General features: G+C 44.1%; 2 protein-coding genes across 3 annotated transcripts in view; both read right to left on the bottom strand.

The window, feature by feature from the left end:
• Positions 1–10: 10 nt before the first annotated feature.
• LOC111964983 (integrin alpha-8-like) lies at positions 11–3,193 on the bottom strand. Its single transcript, XM_070443807.1, has 4 exons — positions 2,735–3,193; positions 1,954–2,102; positions 64–152; positions 11–16 (listed from the first exon to the last, which is right to left on the bottom strand). The coding sequence occupies exons 1-4, from the start codon at positions 2,920–2,922 to the stop codon at positions 11–13; spliced, it is 432 nt and encodes a 143-aa protein (XP_070299908.1). The 5' UTR covers positions 2,923–3,193.
• A 3,298-nt stretch (positions 3,194–6,491) lies between these two features.
• Positions 6,492–26,638, bottom strand: part of LOC111964981 (ubiquitin carboxyl-terminal hydrolase MINDY-3) — a 51,436-nt gene continuing 31,289 nt past the window's right edge. For both annotated transcript variants that reach the window (XM_023988888.2, XM_070443988.1), the window contains 4 exons: positions 25,432–25,507; positions 8,508–8,595; positions 7,622–7,693; positions 6,492–7,512 (listed from right to left, as the gene is read on the bottom strand). In XM_023988888.2, the coding sequence (XP_023844656.1) occupies positions 7,363–7,512; positions 7,622–7,693; positions 8,508–8,595; positions 25,432–25,507 (386 nt within the window). In that variant the 3' untranslated portion in view covers positions 6,492–7,362. The remainder of the gene's footprint in view (positions 7,513–7,621; positions 7,694–8,507; positions 8,596–25,431; positions 25,508–26,638) is intronic.

Below are 26,638 nucleotides of genomic sequence, written 5' to 3'. Positions count from 1 at the left end.
CACTGATGGTTTACATCTATGACGGGTTAGGGTAGACAGAATATCATTCCTCACACCACTTGCCTTTGTGAGTTCTAACTGAGGCTCCAAACCACTGGTGAGACTTGAATCCAAAGGCTCCCTGGTGCCATTAACCTTAATCATCCTGTTATCTATAGAGAGAGATGGGGGAGGGAGGAGGAAAGAGGAAGAGATTTATTATGGCATCAATCGACCTGCCCAGCCGTAATAGGTCTAGTCTCTGTACAACATGGTCATGCCTGCCTATACACCATGGAAGGCCCAGATTGGAAGCTAACTAAAGTAACACTAACTTTTTAAAATGTTTCTATTGAAGTTTCTAGAAATACACCTTGATCTTTAATGTCCAATGTCATGCTGTAAATGGTATGACTTGTGTGTGTGTGTGTGTGTTTGTGTGTTCAGTGGGTGTTAGTCTGCTCCAGTGCAGATCCTTTCCTGTTATTGAAGGCCAGCTGGCCTGTTTTAGAGAGACGGCGTCTACGCCTCATAAAACACCAGTAACCTACCACACACACTGAAGACTGACTTTCTCCGGCCCATTCTAGACGACAAGGTAAGAAAGAGATAACTAATTATGAAATTTGAGAGCTATTCCCATATATATTGTCAGTTTTGTCATTAGAAGACCTCATGCGCAACTGCACACTGTTCCTAACCCCTAACCCAGTAAGTGGCTTGGTCTCTTCCCTTTGACTGCACCAGGCCAGGCGCACCACAGCCATGCCACTGATCGCCATATTGCACCCTCTCTAGTCTTATTGCTTAATTCCTTCATCTCTCTCTCTCTCCTCTCCTCTTCTCCCTGATAGGCCTACTATGGTTTTGTGTTGTGGTGTGGTGTGTGTGTGTGTGTGTGTGTGTTGTGTTGTGTGTGTGTGTGTGTGTGTGTGTGTGTGTGGTGTGTGTGTGTGTGTGGTGTGTGTGTGTGTGGTGTGTGTTGATGATAGATTATATGCGTGGGTGTGTTGTGTCTCTCATGTCGCTGGTTTGTACCTGTATTAAGAGGCTACAGTAACTCTAGCCATATCCACCATATCCATGCACATCAACAACACACACACACACACACACACACACACACACACACACACACACACACACACACACACACACACACACACACACACACACACACACACACACACACACACACACACACACACACACACACACACACAATGAATTCGAAGATCTAATAAAAGCAGAACCTCCCCTCCCTCTTATCCCCTCCAGACAGTCTCAGAGGGAAAAAATTCCCATGTGCTCACAGTTTACCCCCTAGCCCCTGACCGCTTCTACACACTCACAATTTACCCCTCCCCAGGATAATTGAGAGAGAAGAGAGAGAGAGAGAGAAACAGAGAGAGAGAAGGAGAGAGAGGAGGAGCAGAGAAAGAGGAGAGAGAGTAGAGGAGTTATTCATCCTATGAAATGGATTGCCCATCCTATCAGAATAGACCGATTAGTGCAACAGGAAGTCGTTTTCAGTAAAGAAACAGAGGTGACAGGATCAGAATTCTAGAACACCAGACAGACAGATGCATTCAGCCACCACCCACCAACATATCTTTCTCATAGAAATTAATAGTAGTTATTTTTCTATGGCCCTCTTCATACACACTCCAGCTGACAAAGACCATATGGATCATCACACACACACACATTAGTGGTGAGGGCGCTCTCTTGTGTTCTGTTATTTGTCCGGATGTATGTAAGTGCATCGGGTGAAATTACACTTCTAACAGGAACACACACACACACACGTACGGTTCTTCTGTGCCCCTGAAACCTGAAGCCAACCACATGGGCAGGAGTTAACCCCTTCATACTCACTCATGAACTTTGTGCGAGCAGAACTAGCACACACACACACGCAAACACACGTCACACACACACACGCACACAGGTACACAGCATGGTGTAACTCACTGGCATTGTCGAAGGGTATCTGTGTGCAGCTGTAGGGTAGCTTGGTGGGGTCAGGGTTTGGGGGATAGGGACAGTAGTAGACAGCTCCTCCCTCTATGATGCCTGGCTGGGACGTGTTGGCCTTGGGCGCTCCCACCAACACACTCAACCTGCAGGGACACAGTCATGACAGAGGTATAATGCCACTAACCGAATGTTCACACACAAAACTTAAGATAAATAAATGGTCTTTAGCACACAGAGACACACACACTGCTAGAGAGACAGATTACTACACACATTCATTGGGCAAGACACATTCATATTTTAGTAATTTAGTGGAAGCTCTTATCCAGTGCATAAAACTAAGGAGTTGAAACAAGAAACATGATAGGAGCATCTTGGTAATAAAACAGTCCTCAGTTTCTTTACAAATCCCAGCGCTCATCACACAGTCAGCACAGAAAGCACAAGTACAGTAGGCTACTAGCACTATGAAATATTGGTGTGCTTGGAAAACTGTCCCAACTTAGTCTACTATTCTGTGACATTTGTAACTGTATTTGTGTTCACTTGCAAGACGAATTTCCTGTTGAAATAATGATATTCTATTCTACTATTTTATTAGGAGAGTGAACCCATCTCTCTGTTCGGACATGTTTTTTCTGGGAATCCAGACTTCATTCATATTAACCCAACACGAACCCGCAGACCTTTGTAGGCTGTTCGAAATTGAAATTAACAACATACAAAATGCTATGTTTTAAAGTGATAGTTGTGGTCTCGGACTGTTGTCACTCACGTGCTGCTTTCGGGGGTCGGTCGGTAGAAGTCCACGGAGTAACCAAAGTAGCTCCCCTCTGGTCCTCCGTACACGGCCGGGCGCTCCGCATGCAGGTTGAACCCCGAGACCACCGAAAGGACCAGCCACAGCACCGACACCACGCGACACAACATCCCACCGAACGCGCACATCCTATAGGCACACATTAACACCTTCCCCGCAGCCAGACCAGTAGTCTATCACACCGCTTGAATCCGTTAGCAAGGAGAGAGATAGATGATAGAAGAGATGGAGCGAGAGAGATGTTTCTGTCCTGCCAGGTGAGTTATCCCAAGTTGTGCCCGTGCGTTCCGCTCTCCCTTCTGTCTCCCACACAAGCTACACACACACTCTCCTCCGGGTCAGATCTATTGATGCTCTCACTCACACACACTCTGCAGCCTGTAGCCAGACTCTCCTGTCGCTGCGGCGGCGCGCTTGTATTCTGTGCGCGCCCCGGTTGCGCAACACTTCGACCCCCGCGCCCCCTTCAASACCGCATCCAGACCACATCAGAACGCGCTCCAAGGGGCTGCATCACCAAGCTATCGTTTTATGGGGAAAAGCGATTTTCTCATTTCGTAGGTTTTGATCGTGAAGCAATAAATATTATAAAGTGGATGTATTAATTATCTCTCTTTCTCGCTCGCTCACACACACGCGCACGCACAATGGCCATACAATATGACATGACTTCAGTCAGTGTGGTGATATTGATATGTCTGATATTACAGATCTCGGGTTTCGCGGTGTTTTATTATTAAACCGTTTATTCTGACCGCGCCGGTTTAATGAGGTGCGTTTCCTTCCATTAAAGAATAATCACCGGTAATTATCTCGCGTAATTATTACTGAGATCTAAAGTTAAACACGCCAGCCTGAGCACTAAAACTAAAGACGGGTTAGGCCTATCACGTTGAATGTGTGTGTCTAAATGTGTTTGTGTGTAGGCCTATGTGTGTGTGTGTGTGTGTGATGGGTTTTCAACGTACGCGTTACCAATCCCCTGACCTGCGCGAGTCCTCTCCCAAAAGTTAAGCTATAAATAAACTCGTAGCCTATTCTGATCCAGACACAATTTGTGGGTGTGCGTTTTATAGCCATCTTGCCTGAATAGTCTACATCCTGTAGATAAACAGTGTAATCTTATCAAAGCAGAAAATTCCACTATGCTCACATCACTCCTCCAGTGTGTGTGTGTGTCATGTGTGTGTGTTCCTGCATTAACTCAGTCTGCTCCTAATCAGCATCAGGAGAGTTTTAATTTAATCTGAACTTTAGAATGTTTGTTGTCAAAAGACAGAAAGTCTCATATAGTCATAGTGAGCTGTAAAACTGTGACTGTGTGCTGGGGAGTACTGGTCTTTCTCAGCTGTTATGAGGAACATGTTTAGGAGATGCTTTATGTCCATTTGTGTTGGTTGGAGAAACATGACTTATGTGGACCACATTGTCCAAACATCTGTGATCTGTAATGACCTTAGTAACAATTTATTTAGCTATGGACCAAAATGAAGTACTTAGGCTGAAACGTATGCGTTTCTATGTTACTGTGTGCGTGTGTAGAGTTAGGATGTTACTGTAAACCACTTCTTCATATTTTCAGACAAGTGATATGAACCAGGTGGGGTTGTGTATGTTGTGTGTGTCAGAGTGTGTGTGTTATAGAATCGGAGGCTGCATGGTGATGAGAGGGAGTCACAGTGAACAACCTTGACCTACCAGATGGAGAATTCAGACAAGTTTCCCCAACTCTCCTTAACCCCTCCCCCTCGCATGCCCTCTTCCTCCTTTACCCCTCCTTCTTTTTCCCTCTGCTGTTCTCAATCTCTTTCTTTATGTCTCTCTGCACTCCTCTTGCTGTCCATACCTCTCTCTCCGTCTCAATCTACCCCTTCCCTCCCTCCCTGCTAATGTAAACTCAGCAAAAAAAGAAACGTCCTCTCACTGTCAGCTGCGTATATTTTCAGCAAACTTAACATGTGTAAATATTTGTTTGAACATAACAAGATTCAACAACTGAGACATAAACTGAACAAGTTCCACAGACATGTGACTAACAGAAATTGAATAATGTGTCCCCGAACAAAATCAAAAGTAACAGTCAGTATCTGGTGTGGCCACCAGCTGCATTAAGTACTGCAGTGGACCAGATTTTCCAGTTCTTGCTGTGAGATGTTACCCCACTCTTCCACCAAGGAACCTGCAAGTTCCCGGACATTTCTGTGGGGAATGGCCCCATCCCCCACCCTCCGATCCAACAGGTCCCAGACGTGCTCAATGGGATTGAGATCCGGGCTCTTCGCTGGCCATGGCAGAACACTGACATTCCTGACTTGCAGGAAATCACGCACAGAACGAGCAGTATGGCTGGTGGCATTGTCATGCTGGAGGGTCATGTCAGGATGAGCCTGCAGGAAGGGTACCACATGAGGGAGGAGGATGTCTTCCCTGTAACGCACAGCGTTGAGATTGCCTGCAATAACAACAAGCTCAGTCCGATGAAGTTCTTCAAAGGTAAGGCATTTATATCGTTATTTCTGACTTTTGTGTCGCCAACTGCCTGGTTGAAAATTATTTATGTGTTTGTATCCCGGGGCGCTGTCCTCAGATAATCGCATGGTCTGCTTTCGCCGTAAAGCCTTTTTGAAATCTGACACTGCGTCTGGATTAACAAGAAGTTAAGCTTTATTTTGATGTATTACACTTATATTTTCAGTTATCTTGAATATTGATATTTTTGTAGTTTGAATTTGGCGCTCTGCAATTTCACTGGATGTTGTCAAATCGATCCCGCTAAAGGGATTGGCGCGTGAAGGGATCACTAACAAGTTCAATCCTTTACAATGAAGATCTGTGAAGATAATGTCAGTGTCAGTGTTGAACTCCAGAGACAGATGGAACCATAGTGGCTCATTACATTACAGACGAGCATATGGTCTCACACATGCATATGGTGACCAACAACAGACAGACACAAACATAGAATGTACTGTGCCTGTGTACCTGCCATTCTCATAGAGCACATATGCTGTGTGAGCATGTTTCTTCTTGCTGTGTGCAGGCATTCAGAGGTGAAGGACAGTTTAACCCAGTGTACACACAGACACACGTCAACAGCACTCTTAAAATTGCCCTTTTGAACAATGTTGATAGAGCGGTCGACTGTTCTTTCTCAACTGCTTTCGTGTAAATCCAAGATGAACAGAATGAAGAGACTTCAGATATTCAACAGGATATCAGTTCTTAGAAACTTTACCTGGTGAGGATACACATGCGCGTGCGTGTACACACACACACACACACAGAGGACTAGAACAAGAGTAGTGCTCCTCTCTCTGGTGTGCCACATGCCTGTGTTATGATGGTCATTCACCAGGTAAAAGCATTCTAATTTGTATGAGTTTCAGTGTGCGCTCAATAGTTCAACCATCCGTTATTGTTCTCTCTATCTCCCAGTCTCATCCAACAAACACAGATTTCCCCTTTCCAATAACACACATACACCACATAGACTGACACACATGAAAGCACATACATACAGGCCATGTTCGAGAGCATTCTGTTGAAGTCAATGATGAATTGTGGGTAAATTGTGACTGACTGATCTACAAACAATAATGAGTAGTTACTTATGATGCAAGTAGACGGATGGTTAGGTGAGACTGTGATGCAAGGTGATGTGTAGATTAGTCAGTCGGCAGTCGCCTGCAACATTGAACAAGCCCACACACAATTGAAGAAAAAAAGGGTTTATTAGCTAGTGGGGGGGCAATAAATACATGAATACCATATCACTTTCTGTGTTGGTATGAAGAGAGAAGTCACTCCAAGTGTAAAACCAGCCAAAGGTTTTACTCCCAGGTCAAACCACTAAACAGGAGGAATTTCCTAAAATCGCTGCTGTGATTGGTCCCTTTATGCTGTAAACACCAGGGTGTGTGTATGTGTGTGCGTTACCCTTTTACTCTAATCTCCTGTGAAAACCCTTGAGGCTAGTTTCCCAGCCCCAGATTTAGGCTGCTCCTGGACTATTTCAATGGAGATAATGCAGTAAACCTAATCTGGGTCAGGGATACCCTGCCTCAGTACTAAGAGGTCAAACTAACTCAGCTGTAGTTAGAATAGGAGAGCGTGTGTGTGTGTGTGTGTGTGTGCGCGCACGTCTTGCAAAAAGCTTTGGTTGTTTCTCTTTAACAGTCAGACAGCTGGGTGTTACAGAAGCATAGATCCAGTCAGTCAGTTACAGGTTTACATCCAACGAGGTCAGCTATCTCCTTTATATGTAGTTCTTATTAGGTGAATATATCCCAGAGTATAAAACAGAGTCATCTATAGAGTGACAAGTCATTCAGCTTTTTACAACAAACCAAAAACATCCTGTGACTTCATTTACAGTCATGTAAAACACAACAGCATTAACAGTAAACAAGTGTGTCTATGTCAAGTGTGTGTAGTGGAGTATATGTTCTGTGTGTGTTTTTCTCCTTCCCAGGAGAGTGAGCAAATTCCTGTGTGTGCAGCAGTGTACATGTACTGTGTGTCTCAGTCTTTGTGGCATTCTTTCCTGTGGAGATCAGTCAGTCCTCTACCACCCTAGCAGTGAGTTAGTTAAGTGAAGGGGAGCGTTCAGTATTCCACAGCAGTTCTATGTAGGGCCACTTGGTCTGGAGGCAGCGCTTCACTGGAGTGTCATCTGTCCTCACCATGGGGTCCTCAAAGCCCAGGACCAGGGCTGTACCCTGCACATACTCCACCTGACAAAGAGAAACACACACACACACACAGTCAGTCAGTATGCACACACATTACATTCATAGTTGTGTGACAGTGTCAGGTTGTTTTAGAGGTGTGTGTATATCTTACCCTCTCATTGTGGTTGGACTGTTTCAGGCCATTGTAGTGGTAGACAGAGAAGGAGTCTGGGATTCCAGTATCCTGTAAACACAATATATAAACCAGTTAACAATCATGGGGTCATCTCTGGGGTGTGTGTGTCGATAACGCTGCTCTGGAAGATGTGGGTATATCGGAACCCGCAGTTTGACTAGAGAACAGTCTCTAACCCACAGACAATTCAGCATACTTTACCTGAAACCCATAACCCACGTATGTGTGTGTGTGCGAATGCGTGCGTGTGTGTACGCATGTGAAACCCTAACCCCAATCCCACAGAACAGCCTATATTAGAAACCAGTCAATAACGACACAGGCCCAAACACTTTTTTGGGACGTTCCAGAATGCTAATAGACTGTGTGAGTGTGTTTATGTGAAACCATAACCTCAGTCTGTGTGTGTGTGCGTGTGCGTGTGCGTCTCCAGTTGGCTAATGGCAGTATAATTTCTTTGTGGCCGAGGGCCATTCCTCTGGTGAGTCCCCGAAGCCCTGATCACTTTAACACACTTCCCGCTCCTCTCTCTCTCTCTGTCCCCACATCCCTCTCCCCACCTTTCTTTCTCTTTGCCTCTCGCTCTCCCACTCTTCAGCCATGCTTCCCTGCCACAGAGTCCCTGTCTGAACAGGGGTTTGTGTAAATATATATTTAAATATTTTGGTCACCAGTGCATTGCTGTAAAAGATTTGACTCAACAAATTTATATCTATCGTCAGCCACAAACCACTAACAAAACAGAAGCGCTCATGTACGTACACGCATACAGCAAAGATATTCTTGTTTAAAAATCGGTCTTCTCAGCATGTTTTATGGATATTGCTGCAGCTTTGAAGTATCTCAGCTCCTCTTCAGTTACCTGATCAGGGAAGAACTCCAGGAGGAACGGAGCCAGCAGCACGATCCCCAAGCCCTCTGGATCCAACTTACTCTTCATCAGACTCACACTGGACGGAGCGAGGGAGGAAGAGAAAGAGGGAGGAAGAGAAAGAGGGAGGAAGAGTGGAAAGAGTTAAGTTTGTCAGACATTTCAACATTGTCTTATAGTCTAAGTACAGCAATGAGACATGCCTCCAATTCTTCAGAAAACCTAAATCGGCCCCGTTTTAAAGCAATGATAAAACTTGTGTCCGACGGAGGGAGAGAAGGAGGAGAGAAAGGGGGTAGTAAGAAGGGACATTGGGAGAGAGCTAGTGGAAGGTGAGGGTGGAGGGTGAGGTGAGGAAGGAGTGGTGAGGGAAGGTGAGGGGTGGAAGTGAAGAGGGAGGGGTGGAAGTGAAGAGGGAGGGGTGCAGGTGAGGGGCGAACGGGTGCAGGTGAGGAGGGAGGCCGAAAGGGTGGAGAAGGGAGGGGTAGAGGTGAGGAGCAAGGGTGGAGCTGAGGAGGGAGGGGGTGAGGAGAGAGGTGGTGGTAGTGTGAAGGGCTGTCTGAGGTATAAATGTGTCATGTTCTGTGTAAAAGATTTGGTGTAAGAAAGCGAACACTGGAGAAATGTACGATAACCTCGTCTGATGAGGAGTTCTTGTGTGTGTGTGTGTGTGTGTGTGTATATATATATATATATATGTGTGTGTGTGTGCAGAAATAGTGCAGTGAAACTAAATATACCACTAGACATTCCTGTGTGTTGGAGCAGTAATATTATTCTTTTTCCACAGTGATAACAGAGAAACATTTCCCTATTAAGGCAGAAATAAGAGTGTTACATGCCCAGACACAGAGGCTGATAACCCAGTTAAGACAGTGTGTGTGGGTTTGTGTGTCATCTGATGTTGCAGTCAGAAATAATCCTCTGCATTGTCAATAACAGCAGACTCCTACATTTCCTCAGTGAAAACAACGTCCTGAGCAAATATCTAAATTGGCTTTTTACGAAGTTACCATACGACAGACCAGATATTCACCCTACACATCCCAATTGACAAACAAACAAAACAAAAGCAAAGTATTACCATGCTTTGTTGATTTCAAAAAAGCTTTCGACTCAATTTGTCATGAGGGTCTGCTATATAAATTCATAGAAAGCGGTGTTGGGGTAAAAAACAACATACAACATAAAATCCATGTACAGTTGTGGCCAAAAGTTTTGAGAATGACAAATATAAAATTTCCACATAGTTTGCTGCTTCAGTGTCTTTAGATATTTTTGTCAGATGTTACTATGGAATACTGAAGTATAATTACAAGCATTTCATAAGTGTCAAAGGCTTRTATTGACCATTGATGCATTGACCAAGTTGATGCAAAGAGTCAATATTTGCAATGTTGACCCTTCTTTTTCAATAAGTTTTTAACTTCTGGGCCACATACTGACTGATGGCAGCCCATTCTTGCGTAATCAATGCTTGGAGTTTGTCAGAATTTGTGGGTTCTTGTTTGTCCACCCGCCTCTTGAGGATTGACCACAAGTTCTCAATGGGATTAAGGTCTGGGGAGTTTCCTGGCCATGGACCCAAAATATCAATGTTTTGTTCCCCGAACCACTTTGTTATCACTTTTGCCTTATAGCAAGGAGCCCCGTCATGCTGGAAAAGGCATTGTTCGTCACCAAACTGTTCCTGGATGGTTGGGAGAAGTTGCTCTCGGAGGATGTGTTGGTACCATTCTTTATTCATGGCTGTGTTCTTAGGCAAAATTATGAGTGAGCCCACTGCCTTGGCTGAGAAGCAACCCCACACATGAATGGTCTCAGGATGCTTTACTGTTGGAATGACAACAGGACTGATGGTAGCGCTCACCTTGTCTTCTCRGGACAAGCTTTTTTCCGGATGCCCCAAACAATCGMAAAGGGGATTCATCAGAGAAAATGACTTTACCCCAGTCCTCAGCAGTCTAATACCTGTACCTTTTGCAGAATATCAGTCTGTCCCTGATGTTTTTCCTGGAGAGAAGTGGCTTCTTTGCTGCCCTTCTTGACACCAGTCCATCTTCCAAAAGTCTTCGCCTCACTGTGCGTGCAGATGCACTCACACCTGCCTGTTGCCATTCCTGAGCAAGCTCTGTACTGGTGGTGCCCCGATCCCGCAGCTGAATCAACTTTAGGAGACGGTCCTGGCGCTTGCTGGACTTTCTTGGGCGCCCTGAAGATTTCTTTACAACAATTGAACCGCTCTCCTTGAAGTTCTTGATGATCCAATAAATGGTTGCTTTAGGTGTAATCTTACTGGCAGCAATATCCTTGCCTGTGAAGCCCTTTTTGTGCAAAGCAATGATGACGGCACGTGTTTCCTTGCAGGTAACCATGGTTGACAGAGGAAGAAATAGAAAGGGGGGGGGGGGTTAGAAGGATTACTTTATCCTATCCTAGGTATTCCTTAAAGAGGTGGGGTTTCAGACACCTGAAACCCCACCTCTTTAAGGAATACCTAGGATAGGATAAAGTAATCCTTCTAACCCCCCCCTTAAAAGAGTTAGTTAGATGCACTATTGTAAAGTGGTTGTTCCACTGGARATCATAAGGTGAATGCACCAATTTGTAAGTCGCTCTGGATAAGAGCGTCTGCTAAATGACTTAAATGTAAAATGTAAATGTAAGAACAATGATTCCAAGCACCACCCTCCTTTTGAAGCTTCCAGTCTGTTATTTGAACTCAATCAGCATGACAGAGTGATCTCCAGCCTTGTCCTCYTCAACACTCACACCTGTGTTAACGAGAGAATCACTGACATGTCAGCTAGTCCTTTTGTGGCAGGGCTGAAATGCAGTGGAAATGTATTTTTGGGATTCAGTTTATTTGCATGGCAAAGAGGAACTTTGCAATTAATTGCAATTCATCTGATCACTCTTCATAACATTCTGGAGTATATGCAAATTGCCATCATACAAACTGAGGCAGCAGACTTTGTGAAAATTWATATTTGTGTCATTCAACTTTTGGCCACGACTGTACATAAACAAGTGTGCAGTTAAAATTGGCAAAYACCACAGATTTCTTTCCTCAGGGCTGTGGGGTGCGACAGGGATGCAGCTTGAGCCCCACCCTCCAACATACACTGAGTGTACAAACCATTATGCTCTTTCCAGGTCAGACTGACCAGGTGAACCCAGGTGAAAGCTATGATCCCTTATTAAATCCACTTCAATTAGTATAGATGAACGTCAGGAGAAAGGTTAAAAAATAACTTTTAAGCCTCTTGACAATTCAGACATTGAATGACACACATACACAATCAGAGGGTTAATGGACAAGACAACATATTTATGTTCCTTTGAATGAGGTATGGCAATAGGTGCCAGGAGCACTGGTTTGCGTCAAGCACTGCTGGATTTTTCATTCTCAACAGTTTCCTGTGTGTATCAAGAATGGTCCACCACCCAAAGGACATCCAGCCAACTTGACAACTGTGAGATGCATTGGTGTCAACATGGGCCTGTGGAACGCTTTCGACACCTTGTAGAGTCCACGGCCCAACAAATTGCAACTCAATATTAGGCAGGTGCTCTAAATGCTTTGTACACTCAGTGTATACATCAACGAATTAGCAAGGGCACTATAACAGTCTGCAGCACCCAGCCTCACTCTACTAGAATCTGAAGTCAAATAATTTGCTGATGATCTGGTGCTTTTGTCCCCAACCAAGGAGAGCCTACAGCAGCACCAATATCTTCTGCACAGATTCTGTCAGACCTGGACCCTGGCAGTATGCTTGGGAGGTATCCAGATTGTCATAACGACCTTGTGCCATCCTGGGATATTCAGTAATACCAGCACTGAACACAAGGGGCGCCATTTTCAAACCCCACTGCAATCCGTAGGTTAGCAATGCTAACAAGGACATGTAAAATCCCATAGAGAAAGCTAACTAAATGCTAACGAGCGCAGTGCAAACATTTGACCTAAACTAGTCGCAGGACAGACATCCCAGCTCAAAGTTATACAACTAACTCAAATTCTACTCACAGGTTACCTAACGAAAAAAACGAATTAGACAGAAAGGCTCTTGATCCAGTTCCATTTTTTAAAAACATTTTGCTAATTAAATTACTTCACCAATCAGTGCGGATAGAGCAGGCAAGCTAGTTGTTTATATGCGTGATGGACTGAAAAGTGTAGCCTACGGCGCAAGATGCGACTGAAATTTTGCGGGTGGAGAGAGAGGGTTGCAGGGATGCAAACTAGTTACCTTTCAGCGAAATTTGACGTTTTGAATCTAAAATAGGTGACCTACGTGATTCGTGTAGATCCAATGGGGGGGGGGGTTAGATCACTCCTGGCTGTAAGCAAACGAGTGATGCGCATTTGGAGCAATACTGGCTGCTATATCCAAGGCTCAGCCCATCGTTCACATAACAGAATGCTATGGGGGGGGGGTGATAAGGGACATATGTAAGCCTAGGCAACCTGACCTGACACCAAACTAACGTTTGCGTGAATCCTGCGTTAAGTGTTAATGAAAGTCATAATGTGCATAGTTTATATTAATTAAATCTCAACCATAAATGTTAGAAACGTACCATTTTTCCTGTGCAAGCAGACATTCCGACGTAGCCACCTCGAACTATAGTGCAGACTACGGCTTGTGTATTTCCTGTTATCACTAATGGCCTAGAAAAAACGCCCAATCTATAGATTATCTTTCTTTCCCTCAACAGCACATGGCATGTAATCTTATCTCGCTGAATACAGATCTAAATGTTGTTAGCCAAATCACAGACTGTGTTGTTACCAGTTCCACATCAAAACAACCAATAAGAGTGGTGTCCACGGCTTTAAGAGGAGTTCAAAAAGGTGCTATTCGGGATCCTTGGGATGTCCACACCTATCAAGTATAAATTGGTTAAGTTTAGTGTTAGTTTAGGTTAAGGATGTCCCAAGGAATCCGGATTYCAGTGACCGTTCATAGAGTGAGAGATTGGCACGCTATTTGAGAGCTAGGCGGCAACACAGACATAATTATTATTATTTATTTATTTTTACAAGTGGCAGAAGTCATTTAAGTGTCTGTCCAGATAGTTTCCTTATTAGAGATGATTCAAATAATTACCTAGATGTCCTTGATCCAACTGAGGAGTAAGTAGGCTATATTTAAGTTGTGATATTGTTAGGAAATATTTAGGTCTACTGTGTTAAGGCAAATGCGGTTTATTTGAATTTATTTTTTGTTGATAACGTATTGTCGAAAGCACGTAGGCAATATTATTTACTGTAACGGTAGCGGAGTAGGCTAGTGTACAATAACGTAATTTGATGTGCTAGTATTATTTATTTAATGGATTAATTCAAATGTAAATGAAATAACTACTTTTCACTGAAGGGAAACTAGGTACAACATGCAACTTCGATGGAAGACCTAAAATCATGCCTGACAATATCACAACGGTATCCTAATATAGTGTGGATACAGTAGTAGCCTATCCTACAATGTAACTGTATGTGCTAGTATTATTTATCTAATTGATCAATTAAATTGTACATTTGGACAGGTACGCTATTTCATTCAATGATTACATTATTGTACAAGGTAGATACAGGAGTAGTCTATAGCCTACAATAATAATGTAATTTAATGTGCTGCAGTATCATTTATTTAATTGATCAATACAAATTGTAAATGGGGATGGGTAGGCTACTTCATTCAGTGAATACTGAATATATTGCCATCTCTGGGAGTATGTTAATGACGGCTTTTCAGCTGTTGAACTATTGCAATGTCGAACTAATTTCTATATCTTTCATTTAGTCAAGAATGAGCCAGAGCAACCAATCAGCATCACTGCAGCTGTTCTACCCACCACCTGCACTGATCTCCCTCCACAAGCAACCACATCCTCTTCTCCTGTTCAACTAATTTGCCACCACACTAAAAATGACTGTACATATACCCCTGTGCCCATCTCAGTGTAACATGATCCATCCAAGGCCTTAGCTGGGTGCATAAAATGTGAGAAGGCAAAGCAACGCACAATTGTCCCAGCGTCGTTAGGGTTGGGCCGGGGTAGGTCGTCATTGTAAATTATTATTTGTTCTCAAATGACTTGCCCTGTTAAATAAAAGCTTCAATAAAAAAAATGAAATAAAGATGATTGTGTCTAACTTGCACCGTTATGCAATTATTAGGAGACTAGATACGCTGCTACTGCTACTACATTAGCAACTCCCCCCCCCCCCCCATTTGTTTTGTACACTGCTGCTACTCACTGTTTATCTATTGCATAGTCACTTCACCCACCACATGTAACAAATGACCTCAACTAGCCTGTACCCCGCACACTGTACCCCCTGTATACAACCTCGTTATTGTGTTACTTTTTATAATTTGGTAAATATTTTCTTAAACTCTTCTTGAACTGCACTGTTGGTTAAGGTCTTGTAAGTAAGCATTTCACGGTAAGGTCTACACTTGTTGTATTCGCCACACGTGACCAATTTTGATTTGAAATAGCTATCCTGGCTACCAATGTTCTAGTATGAATTTATTGAGGCAAGCAGATCAGAGCTGTCAAGGTGGTACTCAAGCATATGCCATGTATATGTGACACACATACAGTGGGAGAACAAGTATTTGATACACTGCCGATTTTGCAGGTTTCCTACTTACAAAGCATGTAGAGGTCTGTATTTTATCATAGGTACACTTCAACTGTGAGAGACGGAATCTTAAAACAAAAATCCAGAAAATCACATTGTATGATTTTTTAAGTAATTAATTTGCATTTTATTGCATGACATAAGTAATTTGATCACCTACCAACCAGTAAGAATTCCGGCTCTCACAGACCTGTTAGTTTTCTTTCAAGTTTAGAAGCCCTCCTGTTCTCCACTCATTAACCTGTATTACTGCACCTGTTTGAACTCGTTACCTGTATAAAGACACCTGTCCACACACTCAATCAAACAGACTCCAACCTTCCACAATGGCCAAGACCAGAGAGCTGTGTAAGGACATCAGGGATAAATTGTGAACCTGTACAAGGCTGGGATGGGCTACAGGACATAGGGCAAGCAGCTTGGTGAGAAGGCAACAACTGTTGGCACAATTATTAAAAATGGAAGAAGTTCAAAGATGACGGTCAATCACCCTCGGTCTGGGGCTCCATGCAAGATCTCACCTCGTGGATCAAGATCATGAGGAATGTGGAGGGATCAGCCAGAACTACACGGCAGGACCTGGTCAATGACCTGAAGAGAGCTGGGACCACAGTCTCAAAGAAAACCATTAGTAACACACTACGCCGTCATGGATTAAAATCCTGCAGCGCAGCAAGGTCCCCCTGCTCAAGCCACGCATGTCCAGGCCCGTCTGAAGTTTGCAATGACCATCTGGATGATCCAGAGGAGGAATGGGAGAAGGTCATGTGGTCTGATGAGACAAAAATAGAGCTTTTTGCTCTAAACTCCACTCGCCGTGTTTGGAGGAATAGAAGGATGAGTACAACCCCAAGAACACCATCCCAACGTGAAGCATGGAGTGGAAACATCATATTCTTTGGGGATGCTTTTCTGCAAAGGGGACAGGACGACTGCACCGTATTGAGGAGATGGATGGGGCCATGTATCGCCAAGATCTTGGCCAACAACCTACTTCCCTCAGTAAGAGCATGTAAGATGGTCGTGGCTGGGTCTTCCAGCATGACAACGAACGAAGCACACAGCCATGGCAACTAAGGAGTGGCTCCGTAAGAAGCATCTCAAGGTCCTGGAGTGGCCTAGCCAGTCTCCAGACCTGAACCCAATAGAAAATCTTTGGAGGGAGCTGAAAGTCCGTATTGCCCAGCGACAGCCCCGAAACCTGAAGGATCTGGAGAAGTCTGTAGGGAGGATGGGCCAAAATCCCTGCTGCAGTGTGTGCAAACCTAGTCAAGAACTACAGGAAACGTATGATCTCTGTAATTGCAAACAAAGGTTTCTGTACCAAATATTAAGTTCTGCTTTTCTGATGTATCAAATACTTATGTCATGCAATAAAATGCAAATTAATTACTTAAAAATCATACAATGTGATTTTCTGGATTTTTGTTTTAGATTCCGTCTCTCATAGTTGAAGTGTACCTATGATAAAAATTACAGACCTCTACATGCTTTGTAAGTAGGAAAACCTGCAAAATCGTCAGTGTATCAAATACTTGTTCTCCCCACTGTATGTATGGTCATATTTCTTATGTTTTATTTTGTTTATTTTGCCTCCCAGATATTCACATTTCATGTATGTATATACAGTTGAAATAGGAAGTTTACATACACCTTAGCCAAAAACATTTAAAGTCAGTTTTTCACAATTCCTGACATTTAATCCTAGTAAAAATTCCCTGTCTTAGGTCAGTTAGGATCACCACTTTATTTAAAGAATGTGAAATGTCAGAATAATAGTAGAGATTTATTTCAGCTTTTATTTCTTTCATCACATTCCCAGTGGGTCAGAAGTTTAGATACACTCAATTAGTATTTGGTAGCATTGCCTTTAAATTATTTAACTTGGGTCAAACGTTTTGGGTAGCCTTCCACAAGCTTCCCACAATAAGTTGGGTGAATTTTGGCCCATTCCTCATGACAGAGCTGGTGTAACTGAGTCAGGTTTGTAGGTCTCTTTCCTCACAAAAGCTTTTTCAGTTCTGCCCACAAATATTCTATAGGACTGAGGTCAGGGCTTTGTGATGGCCACTCCAATACCTTGACATTGTTGTCCTCAAGCCATTTTGCCACAACTTTGGAAGTATGCTTGCGGTCATTGTCCATTTGGAAAACCCATTTGCAACCAAGCTTTAACTTCCTGACTGATGTCTTGAGATGTTGCTTCAATATATCCACAATTTCCTTTCCTCATAATGGCATCTATTTTGTGAAGTGCAGCAAAGCACCCCCACATCATGATGCTGCCCGTCTTCACGGTTGGGATGGTGTTCTTTGGCTTGCAAGCCTCCCCCTTTTTCCTCCAAACATAACGATGGTCATTATGACCAAACAGTTCTATTTTTGTTTAATCAGACCAGAGGACATTTCTCCAAAAAGTACGATCTTTGTCCCCATGTGTAGTTGCAAACCGTAGTCTGGCTTTTTTATGGCGGTTTTGCTGAGCGGCATTTCAGGTTATGTCAATATAGGACTCGTTTTACTGTGGATATAGATACTTTTGTACCTGTTTCCTCCAGCATCTTCACAAGGTCCTTTGCTGTTGTTCTGGGATTGATTTGCACTTTTTGCACCAAAGTACGTTCATCTCTAGGAGACAGGATATTGACCTCATCCCGTCAGTAGAGGATGCCTGGTTATTCTTTAAAAGTGCTTTCCTCACCATCTTAAATAAGCATGCTCCATTTAAAAATGTTTGAACCAGGAAGATATAGCCCTTGGTTCTCTCCAGACCTAACTGCCCTTGACCAGCACAAAAACATCCTGTGGCGTACTGCATTAGCATCGAATAGCCCCCCCGATATGAAACCTTTCAGGGAAGTTAGGAACCAATATACACAGGAAAGCAAAGGCTAGCTTTTTCAAACGGCCTAACAGAAATTTGCATCCTGTAGCACAAACTCCAAAAAGTTCTGGGACACTGAAGTCCATGGAGAATAAGAGCACCTCCTCCCAGCTGCCCACTGCACTGAGGCTAGTAAACACGGTCACCACCAATAAATCCACTATAATTGAGAATTTCAATAAGCATTTTTCTACAGCTGGCCATGCTTTCCACCTGGCTACCCCAGTCAACAGCCCTGTACCCCCCACAGCAACTTGCCCAAGCCTCCCCCATTTCTCCTGCACCCAAATCCAGATAGCTGATATTCTGGACCCCTACAGCTGATAATCTGGACCCCTACATATCAGCCGGGCTAGACAATCTGGACCCTCGCTTTCTAAAATTATCCCCCKAAATTGTTGCAACCCCTATTACTAGCCTGTTCAACCTCTTTCAAATCATTTGAGATCCCCAAAGATTGGAAAGCTGCCGTGGTCATCCCCCTCTTCAAAGGGGGAGACACTCTAGACCCTAACTGCTACAGACCTATATCTATCCTACCCTTTCTAAGGTCTTCAAAAGCCAAGTTAAACAGATCACCAACCATTTTGAATCCCACCGTACCTTCTCCGCTATGTAATCTGGTTTCCGAGCTGGTCATGGGTGCACCTCAGCCACACTCAAGGTCCTAAACTATATCATAACCGCCATCGATAAGAAACAATACTGTGCAGCTGTATTCGTCGACCTGGCCAATGCTTTCGACTCTGTCAATCACCACGTTCTTATCGTCAGACTCAACAGCCCTGGTTTCTCAAAAGACTGCCTCGCCTGGTTCACCAACTATTTCTCAGATAGAGTTCAGTGTGTCAAATCGGAGGGCGTGTTGTCCGGACCTCTGGCAGTCTCTATGGGGGTGTCACATGGGTCAATTCTCGGGCCGACTCTCTTCTCTGTAAACATCAATTATGTCACTCTTGCTGCTTGTGATTCTCTGATCCACCTCTACACAGACGAGACCATTCTGTATACCTCTGGCCCTTCTTTGGACACTTAACCTACCTCCAGACGAGCTTCAATGCCATACAACTCTCCTTCCGTGGCCTCCAACTGCTCTTAAATGCAAGTGAAACTAAATGCATGCTCTTCAACCGATCGCTGCCAGCACCTGCCCGCCCGTCCAGCATCACTACTCTGGACGGTTCTGACTTAGAATATGTGGACAACTACAAATACCTAGATGTCTGGTTAGACTGTAAACTCTCCTTCCAGACTCACATTATGCATCTCCAATCCAATCCAATTAAATCTAGAATCGGCTTCCTATCTCGCAACAAAGCATCATTCACTCATGCTGCCAAACATACCCTCGTAGAACTGACTATCCTACCGATCCTTGACTTTGGCGATGTCATTTACAAAATAGCCTCCAGCACTCTACTCAGCAAATTGGATGTAGTCTATCACAGTGCCATCCGTTTTGTCACCAAAGCACCATATACTACCCACCACTGCGACCTGTATGTTCTCGTTGGCTGGCCCTCGCGTTATATTCGTCGCCAAACCCACTGGCTCTAGGTCATCTATAAGTCTTTGCTAGGTAAAGCCACGCCTTATCTCAGCTCACTGGTCACCATAGCAGCACGCGGGCCAGCAGGTATATTTCACTGGTCACCCCCAAAGCCAGTTCCTCCTTTAGCTGCCTTTCCTTCCAGTTCTCTGCTGCCAATAAACTGGAACGAACTGCAAAAATCACTGAAGCTGGAGACTCATATCTCCCTCACTAACTTTAAGCACCAGCTGTCAGAGCAGCTCACAGATCACTGCACACAGTCCATCTGTAAATAGCCCATCCAAGTACCTCATCCCTATACGGTTATTAATTATTTATTTTGCACCCCAGTATCTCTACTTGCACATTCATCTTCTGCACATCTATCACTCATTTTTAATTGCTATATTGTAATTATTTTGCATCTATGGCCTATTTATTGCCTTACCTCCCTTATCCTACCTCATTTGCACACATATAGACCTTTTCTATTGTATTATTGACTGTATGTTTGTTTATTCCATGTGTAACTCTGTGTTGTTGTATGTGCCGCACTGCTTTTCTTTATCTTGGCCAGGTCGCAGTTGTAAATGAGAACTTGTTCTCAACTAGCTTTCCTGGTTAAATAAAGGTAAAATAAAAGTAACAATGTGGGGGGGGCATTGAAATGATATGTTTACTCTGATGCCTGTTTATTCATAAAAAGCAGAAGATGGTAAATAACATTAATTGCAATGGTTAGCCTATGCTAAGGAATACATTTAGCCTAATTGGTAATAAATATGACGTGGGGGAAAGTCGGGATCCTAGTCAGGCTTTTGTTTGTCAATTCCAGATTAAATATAGGTCTTCACGTGTATCAAATAACAAGTGGTAACATGTGCTTTTTGCACGTCTCTATTTTTACATTTAAGTCATTTAGCAGACGCTCTTATCCAGAGCGACTTACAAATTGGTGCATTCACCTTATGATATCCAGTGGAACAACCACTTTACAATAGTGCATCTAACTCTTTTAAGGGGGGGGGGGTTAGAAGGATTACTTTATCCTATCCTAGGTATTCCTTAAAGAGGTGTGGTTTCAGGTGTCTCCGGAAGGTGGTGATTGACTCCGCTGACCTGGCGTCGTGAGGGAGTTGGTTCCACCATTGGGGTGCCAGAGCAGCGAACAGTTTTGACTGGGCTGAGCGGGAACTGTACTTCCTCAGAGGTAGGGAGGCGAGCAGGCCAGAGGTGGATGAACGCAGTGCCCTTGTTTGGGTGTAGGGCCTGATCAGAGCCTGAAGGTACGGAGGTGCCGTTCCCCTCACAGCTCCGTAGGCAAGCACCATGGTCTTGTAGCGGATGCGAGCTTCAACTGGAAGCCAGTGGAGAGAGCGGAGGAGCGGGGTGAGGTGAGAGAACTTGGGAAGGTTGAACACCAGACGGGCTGCGGCGTTCTGGATGAGTTGTAGGGGTTTAATGGCACAGGCAGGAGCCCAGCCAACAGCGAGTTGCAGTAATCCAGACGGGAGATGACAAGTGCCTGGATTAGGACCTGGCGCCGCTTCCTGTGTGAGGCAGGGTCGTACTCTGCGAATGTTGTAGAGCATGAACCTACAGGAACGGGTCACCGCCTTGATGTTAGTAACAAGGCCTATATCCTCACATATCCCATCAATTCAAACACTGCTTTTAACCATAAGACATCCCCACAGAAATGTATAAATGAAGGATTGCATGGTGACAGTGATTGTGTCTGTACCTTAAACTGGGAAGTGGGGGGAAAATGAGGTCAAATCATGACATCATTGATTTTCAGGTCAGAGAAAGACGCCAGAGATTCCGAGTTGGATGACTGTTAAAAACAAAACAAAAATCCCATTCTGAGCTCGTCCCCCCCCTCCCCCAGCAGCGCGTCCCCTGAACGATAACGAAGAGGTAACATTAGGTGAGAAGCCTGACCACGGAGATGGGGGTGAGAAGGTGATGAAGCGTACTTCACGAGCTGTAACCGAAAAACTACTGGCATTTGGAAAGTTTGTGGTGAGGGAGAAAGTGTGGTGGATCAAGTATTAGCATTGTTAAGTATCTTGCTAGCTGGATTGAATTCTCCGTAGCTAGCCAGAGAAATGTTGAGCAACATTAGCCAAATCTGATAAAATTATTGTGTTTATGGTGTGAAAATTAGCCTGCTAATAAAGTCAGACAGCTAACAATAGCTAGCTAATGTTACAACATCAGATGAGCCAACATTAGTAACCTAACCAATTCGCTATAGTATTAAKTGGTATACGACTTCTTGCCGTTCAAGTTCCCAATTTTTTTTTCACCTTTATGTAACCAGGCAAGTCAGTTAAGAACAAATTCTTATTTRCAATGAGGGCCTAGGAACAGTGGGTTAACTGCCTTGTTCAGGGGCAGAACGACAGATTTTTACCTTGTCAGCTCAGGGATTCGATCTTGCAACCTTCCGGTTACTAGTCCAACGCTCTAACCACTAGGCTGCGCGTTAGGTGCTTACTGGACCCTGGCAATCTGTGTGAAATGTTAACTAGCTTACAAACTAACCACTATCTGTTAACTAATGTTTTCCCTCTACAGTATGTGATTCATTTTCAGAATGAGAGAATTAGGTGAAAATGAGGCGTTGCTTGTTCAACAAGTGGATTCAGGGAACAAGTGTAGCTGGAGCTGGCTTAAGCTGGATGCCACTATAGAGGTGAAAGGAACACCACACACTTTCCCTCTTTCGCTGGCACATTGTAGAACAGATGTCCACAGGCAGAAAGTGTACAACATAATAATGTGCAGTGTAGCCCAAAAATAAGATGTTTTTTTCCCCCAAGTGCAATATTTGTGTGGTCACAAGCGTTCTATTATAAAGGCAGTCATGGCTAACTGCAATATTAGTGTATTGTTTGTTTCTCAAGACTTGAGTTTTATTTGCAGTAAAGTCTAGGCAACAAATAACATTGTATTGCTTTCTTTACATTTTCCAGCTGTGAGTTAGGTTCACATTAACCACTTTTTATTTTACACACAGAGACTGATCATGTAGATCAGGGCCTCCCGGGTGGCGCAGTGGTCTAGAGCACTGCATCGCAGTGCTAGCTGCGCCACCAGAGTCTCTGGGTTCGCGCCCAGGCTCTGTCGCAGCCGGCCGCAACCGGGAGGTCCGTGGGGCGACGCACAATTGGCATAGCGTCGTCCGGGTTAGGGAGGGTTTGGCCGGTAGGGATATCCTTGTCTCAGTATGAAAAAAATGTAATAAAATGTATGCACTCTACTGTAAGTCGCTCTGGATAAGAGCGTCTGCTAAATGACTAAAATGTAAAATGTAAATGTAGATCATATTCTTCGTTTATTTAATTAGTTAAAACCTGCATTTCCCCCTAGCAGCGATTTTTTGCATCCCTGGGGTTGAGGATGAGGCATGAAGCGCTGGGCATTTTGTTATGACCTGCATTATATGAATTAGGTTCACAGAATTATACCTAGGAGGAGCGGCTTCTACAGAGGAACTTCGAATGTTCTGTCAGCTAGCTAGCTAACAAGCTTGTGCTAGCTAATTTAGCTTGTGTGTGCAGAGCAGCACCAGAATTTAAAAACACGTCTTACATTTTTTTTTGTTACTAGGTCTATAGTATCCGTAACCAACATTGAACAAGTTAATCCATTCTTCTCTAGCTAATGAAAAAAACTCCCCATCTTCTGAATCCAGCGACAATGTAACATCAGTAGGCTACAGAGGGAGAGGGGCAGGTAACCTTAACAAGCACAGGCAAATATTTTCAGCTTCCAGGCATATACTGGAGGGCTTTGCATGGACGTTTTGTTGTGGGACTAGATTAACCTGTTCTCAAGCTTTTAAAATAACGGTTCTGTTCTCCTGCCAAATGTATGACCATATTAGAGAGGCATATTCCCCTCAGAATACACAGGCCCACAAAGAAATTGAAAACAATTCCATTTTGGTAACTCCCATATCTATTAGGTGAAATACCAGTGTGCCGTCACAGCAGCAATATTTGTGACCGGTTGCCACACAAAAAGGGCAACCAGTGAAGCACAAACACGATTGTAAATACAAAACTACATGACCAAAAGTATGTGGGCACCTGCTCGTCAAACATCTAATTTCAAAATCATGGGCATTAATATGGAGTTGGTCCCCCCTTTGCTGCTATAACAGCCTCCACTCCTCTGGGGAAGGCTTTCCACTAGATGTTGGAACATTGCTGCGGGGACTTGCTTCCATTCAGCCACAAGAACATTAGTGAGGTTGGGCACTGATGTTGGGGCGATTAGGCCTGGCTCGCAGTCAGAGTTCCAATTCATCCCAAAGGTGTTCAATGTGGTTGAGGTCAGGGCTCTGTGCAGGACGCCGTCAAGTTCTTCCACACCGATCTCGACAAAACATCTGTATCGACCTGTCTTTGTGCATGGGGGCACTTTCATGCTGAAACAGGAAAGGGCCTTCCCCAAACTGTTGCCACAAAGTTGGAAGCACAGAATCATCTAGAATATCATTGTATGCTGTAGCATTAAGATATCCGTTCACTGGAACTAAGGGGCCAAGCCCGAACCATGAAAAACAACCTCAGACCATTATTCCTCCACCAAACTACAGTTGGTGCTATGCATTGGAACAGGTAGCGTTCTCCTAGCATCCGCCAAACCCAGATTCGTCTGTCGGACTGCCAGATGGTGAAGTGTGATTAATCACTCCAGAAAACGCATTTCCCCTGCGCCAGAGTCTGATGGCAGCGAGATTTACACCACTCCAGCCGATGCTTGGCATTGCGCATGGTGATCTTACGCTTGTATGCGGCTGCTCGGCCATGAAAACCCACAGTTCTTGTGCCAACGTTGCTTCCAGAGGCAGTTTGGAACTCTGTAGTGAGTGTTGCAACCGAGGACAGATTATTTTTTACGCGCTATGCGCTTCAGCACTCTGCGGGCCCGTTCTGTGAGCTTGTATGGCCTACCACTTCGCGGCTGAGCAGTTGTTGCTCCTAGTCATTTCTACTTCACAATAACAGCCCTTACAGTTGATCGGGGCAGCTCCAGCAGGGTAGAAATTTGACAAACTGACTTGTTGGAAAGGTGGCATCCTATGATGGTGCCACATTGAAAGTCACTGAGGTCATCAGTAAGGCCATTCTACTGCCAATGTTAATTTCACTTTTGTTTATTATCTATTCCACTTGCTTTGGCAATGTAAACATGTTTCCCATGCCAATAAAGCCCTTTGAATCGAACTATTTCCCACTGTAAACCCTCAWTTACATCCTGATGTTTAGTGTTTGTTTATGTGGTGAACTTGTGACACACATATCCTCATCAGACGCACATTTTTAAACAAACACACACATTTACATACACACACTAATCCAGCTAGTTAGAAACATGGTTATAGATGAAACCCTGAAGGCAACATAGCTGTCGAAACGTTTGTTAAATGTATTGCATCGGAGGCGCAGAGTGTGCGGCTTGTCTTTTCTAAGAAATATGGTTATATTCAGCTAACTTTTCTGCCATTGTAACTTGAACTGGTCAGTCTTGTCCCCACAGTGTGAAAGCTGTCCAGGTTGGTGTGGTCAGGTCAGCTGATGACTGATCTAGGCTGACCTTAAGGCGGGGCTAACCCGAACCTTGTTTGAAGCAGCACATTAAAGCATTTCCTCAGTCTTCCTGCTAGCAGTTTAATGCCCCCACCCCCCGCCATCATCCCCTGCCCTCTTTCTCTGGACGTTTAGTGTTCTCGCTCTCTGGTTCTGTCTGTGTTTTCTCTGCTCTTTACCCAACAGCAGTGAAACATTAGCTGAGGCGGCTGGACAAGAGCACACACGCTTACTAGTATTCAGGTTCTGAGACGAGGTCTAGTGCCTTCATCACCTCCTCCAACAGACAGTCTGGAATAAAGCCGTTATCTAGAGGGAGAGAAAGAGACAATATTTGTCAGAGAATTTTAGTCCAAACACAACAAGGAGACAGGCCTCAGACTCCTCAGCAATTCTGTCTTTGTTTTCTGGGAGTCATTATCAAAGAGGTGGGGTGAAGAGGGTGCCCCATTATCAGCAAGTCCCAGTGGCACTGAGACAGGACAGGCCTTCACGCAGACTGAACACACAGTTTACATTGTGCTAACGGAGGTAACTCATCACACACAAACACATATGTACACATGCAAGAACACACACGCAAATGCACGAATGCCGGCCTTGTCCTCTACTCTGTCTAACCTACATTCCTCAGCTATGACTTCTCTACCTGAGAGGACCAGCTTTAAAACACTACCACGTGTGTGCACGCATGTCCTACCCATCTACTTAAAACACTAACATATGATTGTGTGTGCGCGCCACGCGTACAGTATGTGTGTTGTACATGTGTTGTACACACATACTGGGAAGAACTACAGCTGAGTCATAGCTTTACCCTAAGTTTCAAATTCTGTGTGAAACACTAACGAAGCTGTGTGTTATTGCATGCATGCATTCGAGACCTAAGTGTATGTTATCGCATGCATGGGAGACCTGTGTGTGTATGTGTTATTCCGTGCATGTGAGACATTTGTGTGTAAATTATTGCGTGCATATGGGATGTGTGTACACTCTGGCGCCTCTCTTCTATAACACAGTGAACTGGGCCGACTCTAGATGTGACACTGGCAGATTTATAGGGCTTTGACACTGCTCTCAGCTCTGCTGGTTCTAGTGTGTGTATAAACATCCATATGGCGTAAATGAAAAATCTCACGAAACAGCAGAAACACATCTCAGTGCAAACAGACCTATCAATTTCTCTGTTTCTCCCTCTCTGGTCTGAACGGGTCAGTGTGTTTACTACATATTTGATGTGGAGGCAACCAGAACAGACAAGACCACTCTCAGCTGGTGGGGCTCACTTTGTTCGAAAATTCAACAACACAAACAGGCGCACACACCCCCTCAGCCACGTCAAGAGGCATATTGTTCTTATAAACACGAAACGGAGGAATGTTGTTTACGCCGTCAGAAAAGATTCCTGCTGGAACACACACACACACATATCAAAGACAG

Source organism: Salvelinus sp. IW2-2015, linkage group LG6.1 (genome assembly GCF_002910315.2).
Source record: "Salvelinus sp. IW2-2015 linkage group LG6.1, ASM291031v2, whole genome shotgun sequence".
Lineage (NCBI taxonomy): Eukaryota > Metazoa > Chordata > Actinopteri > Salmoniformes > Salmonidae > Salvelinus > Salvelinus sp. IW2-2015.
This window is presented reverse-complemented; position numbering and strand designations above follow the sequence as displayed.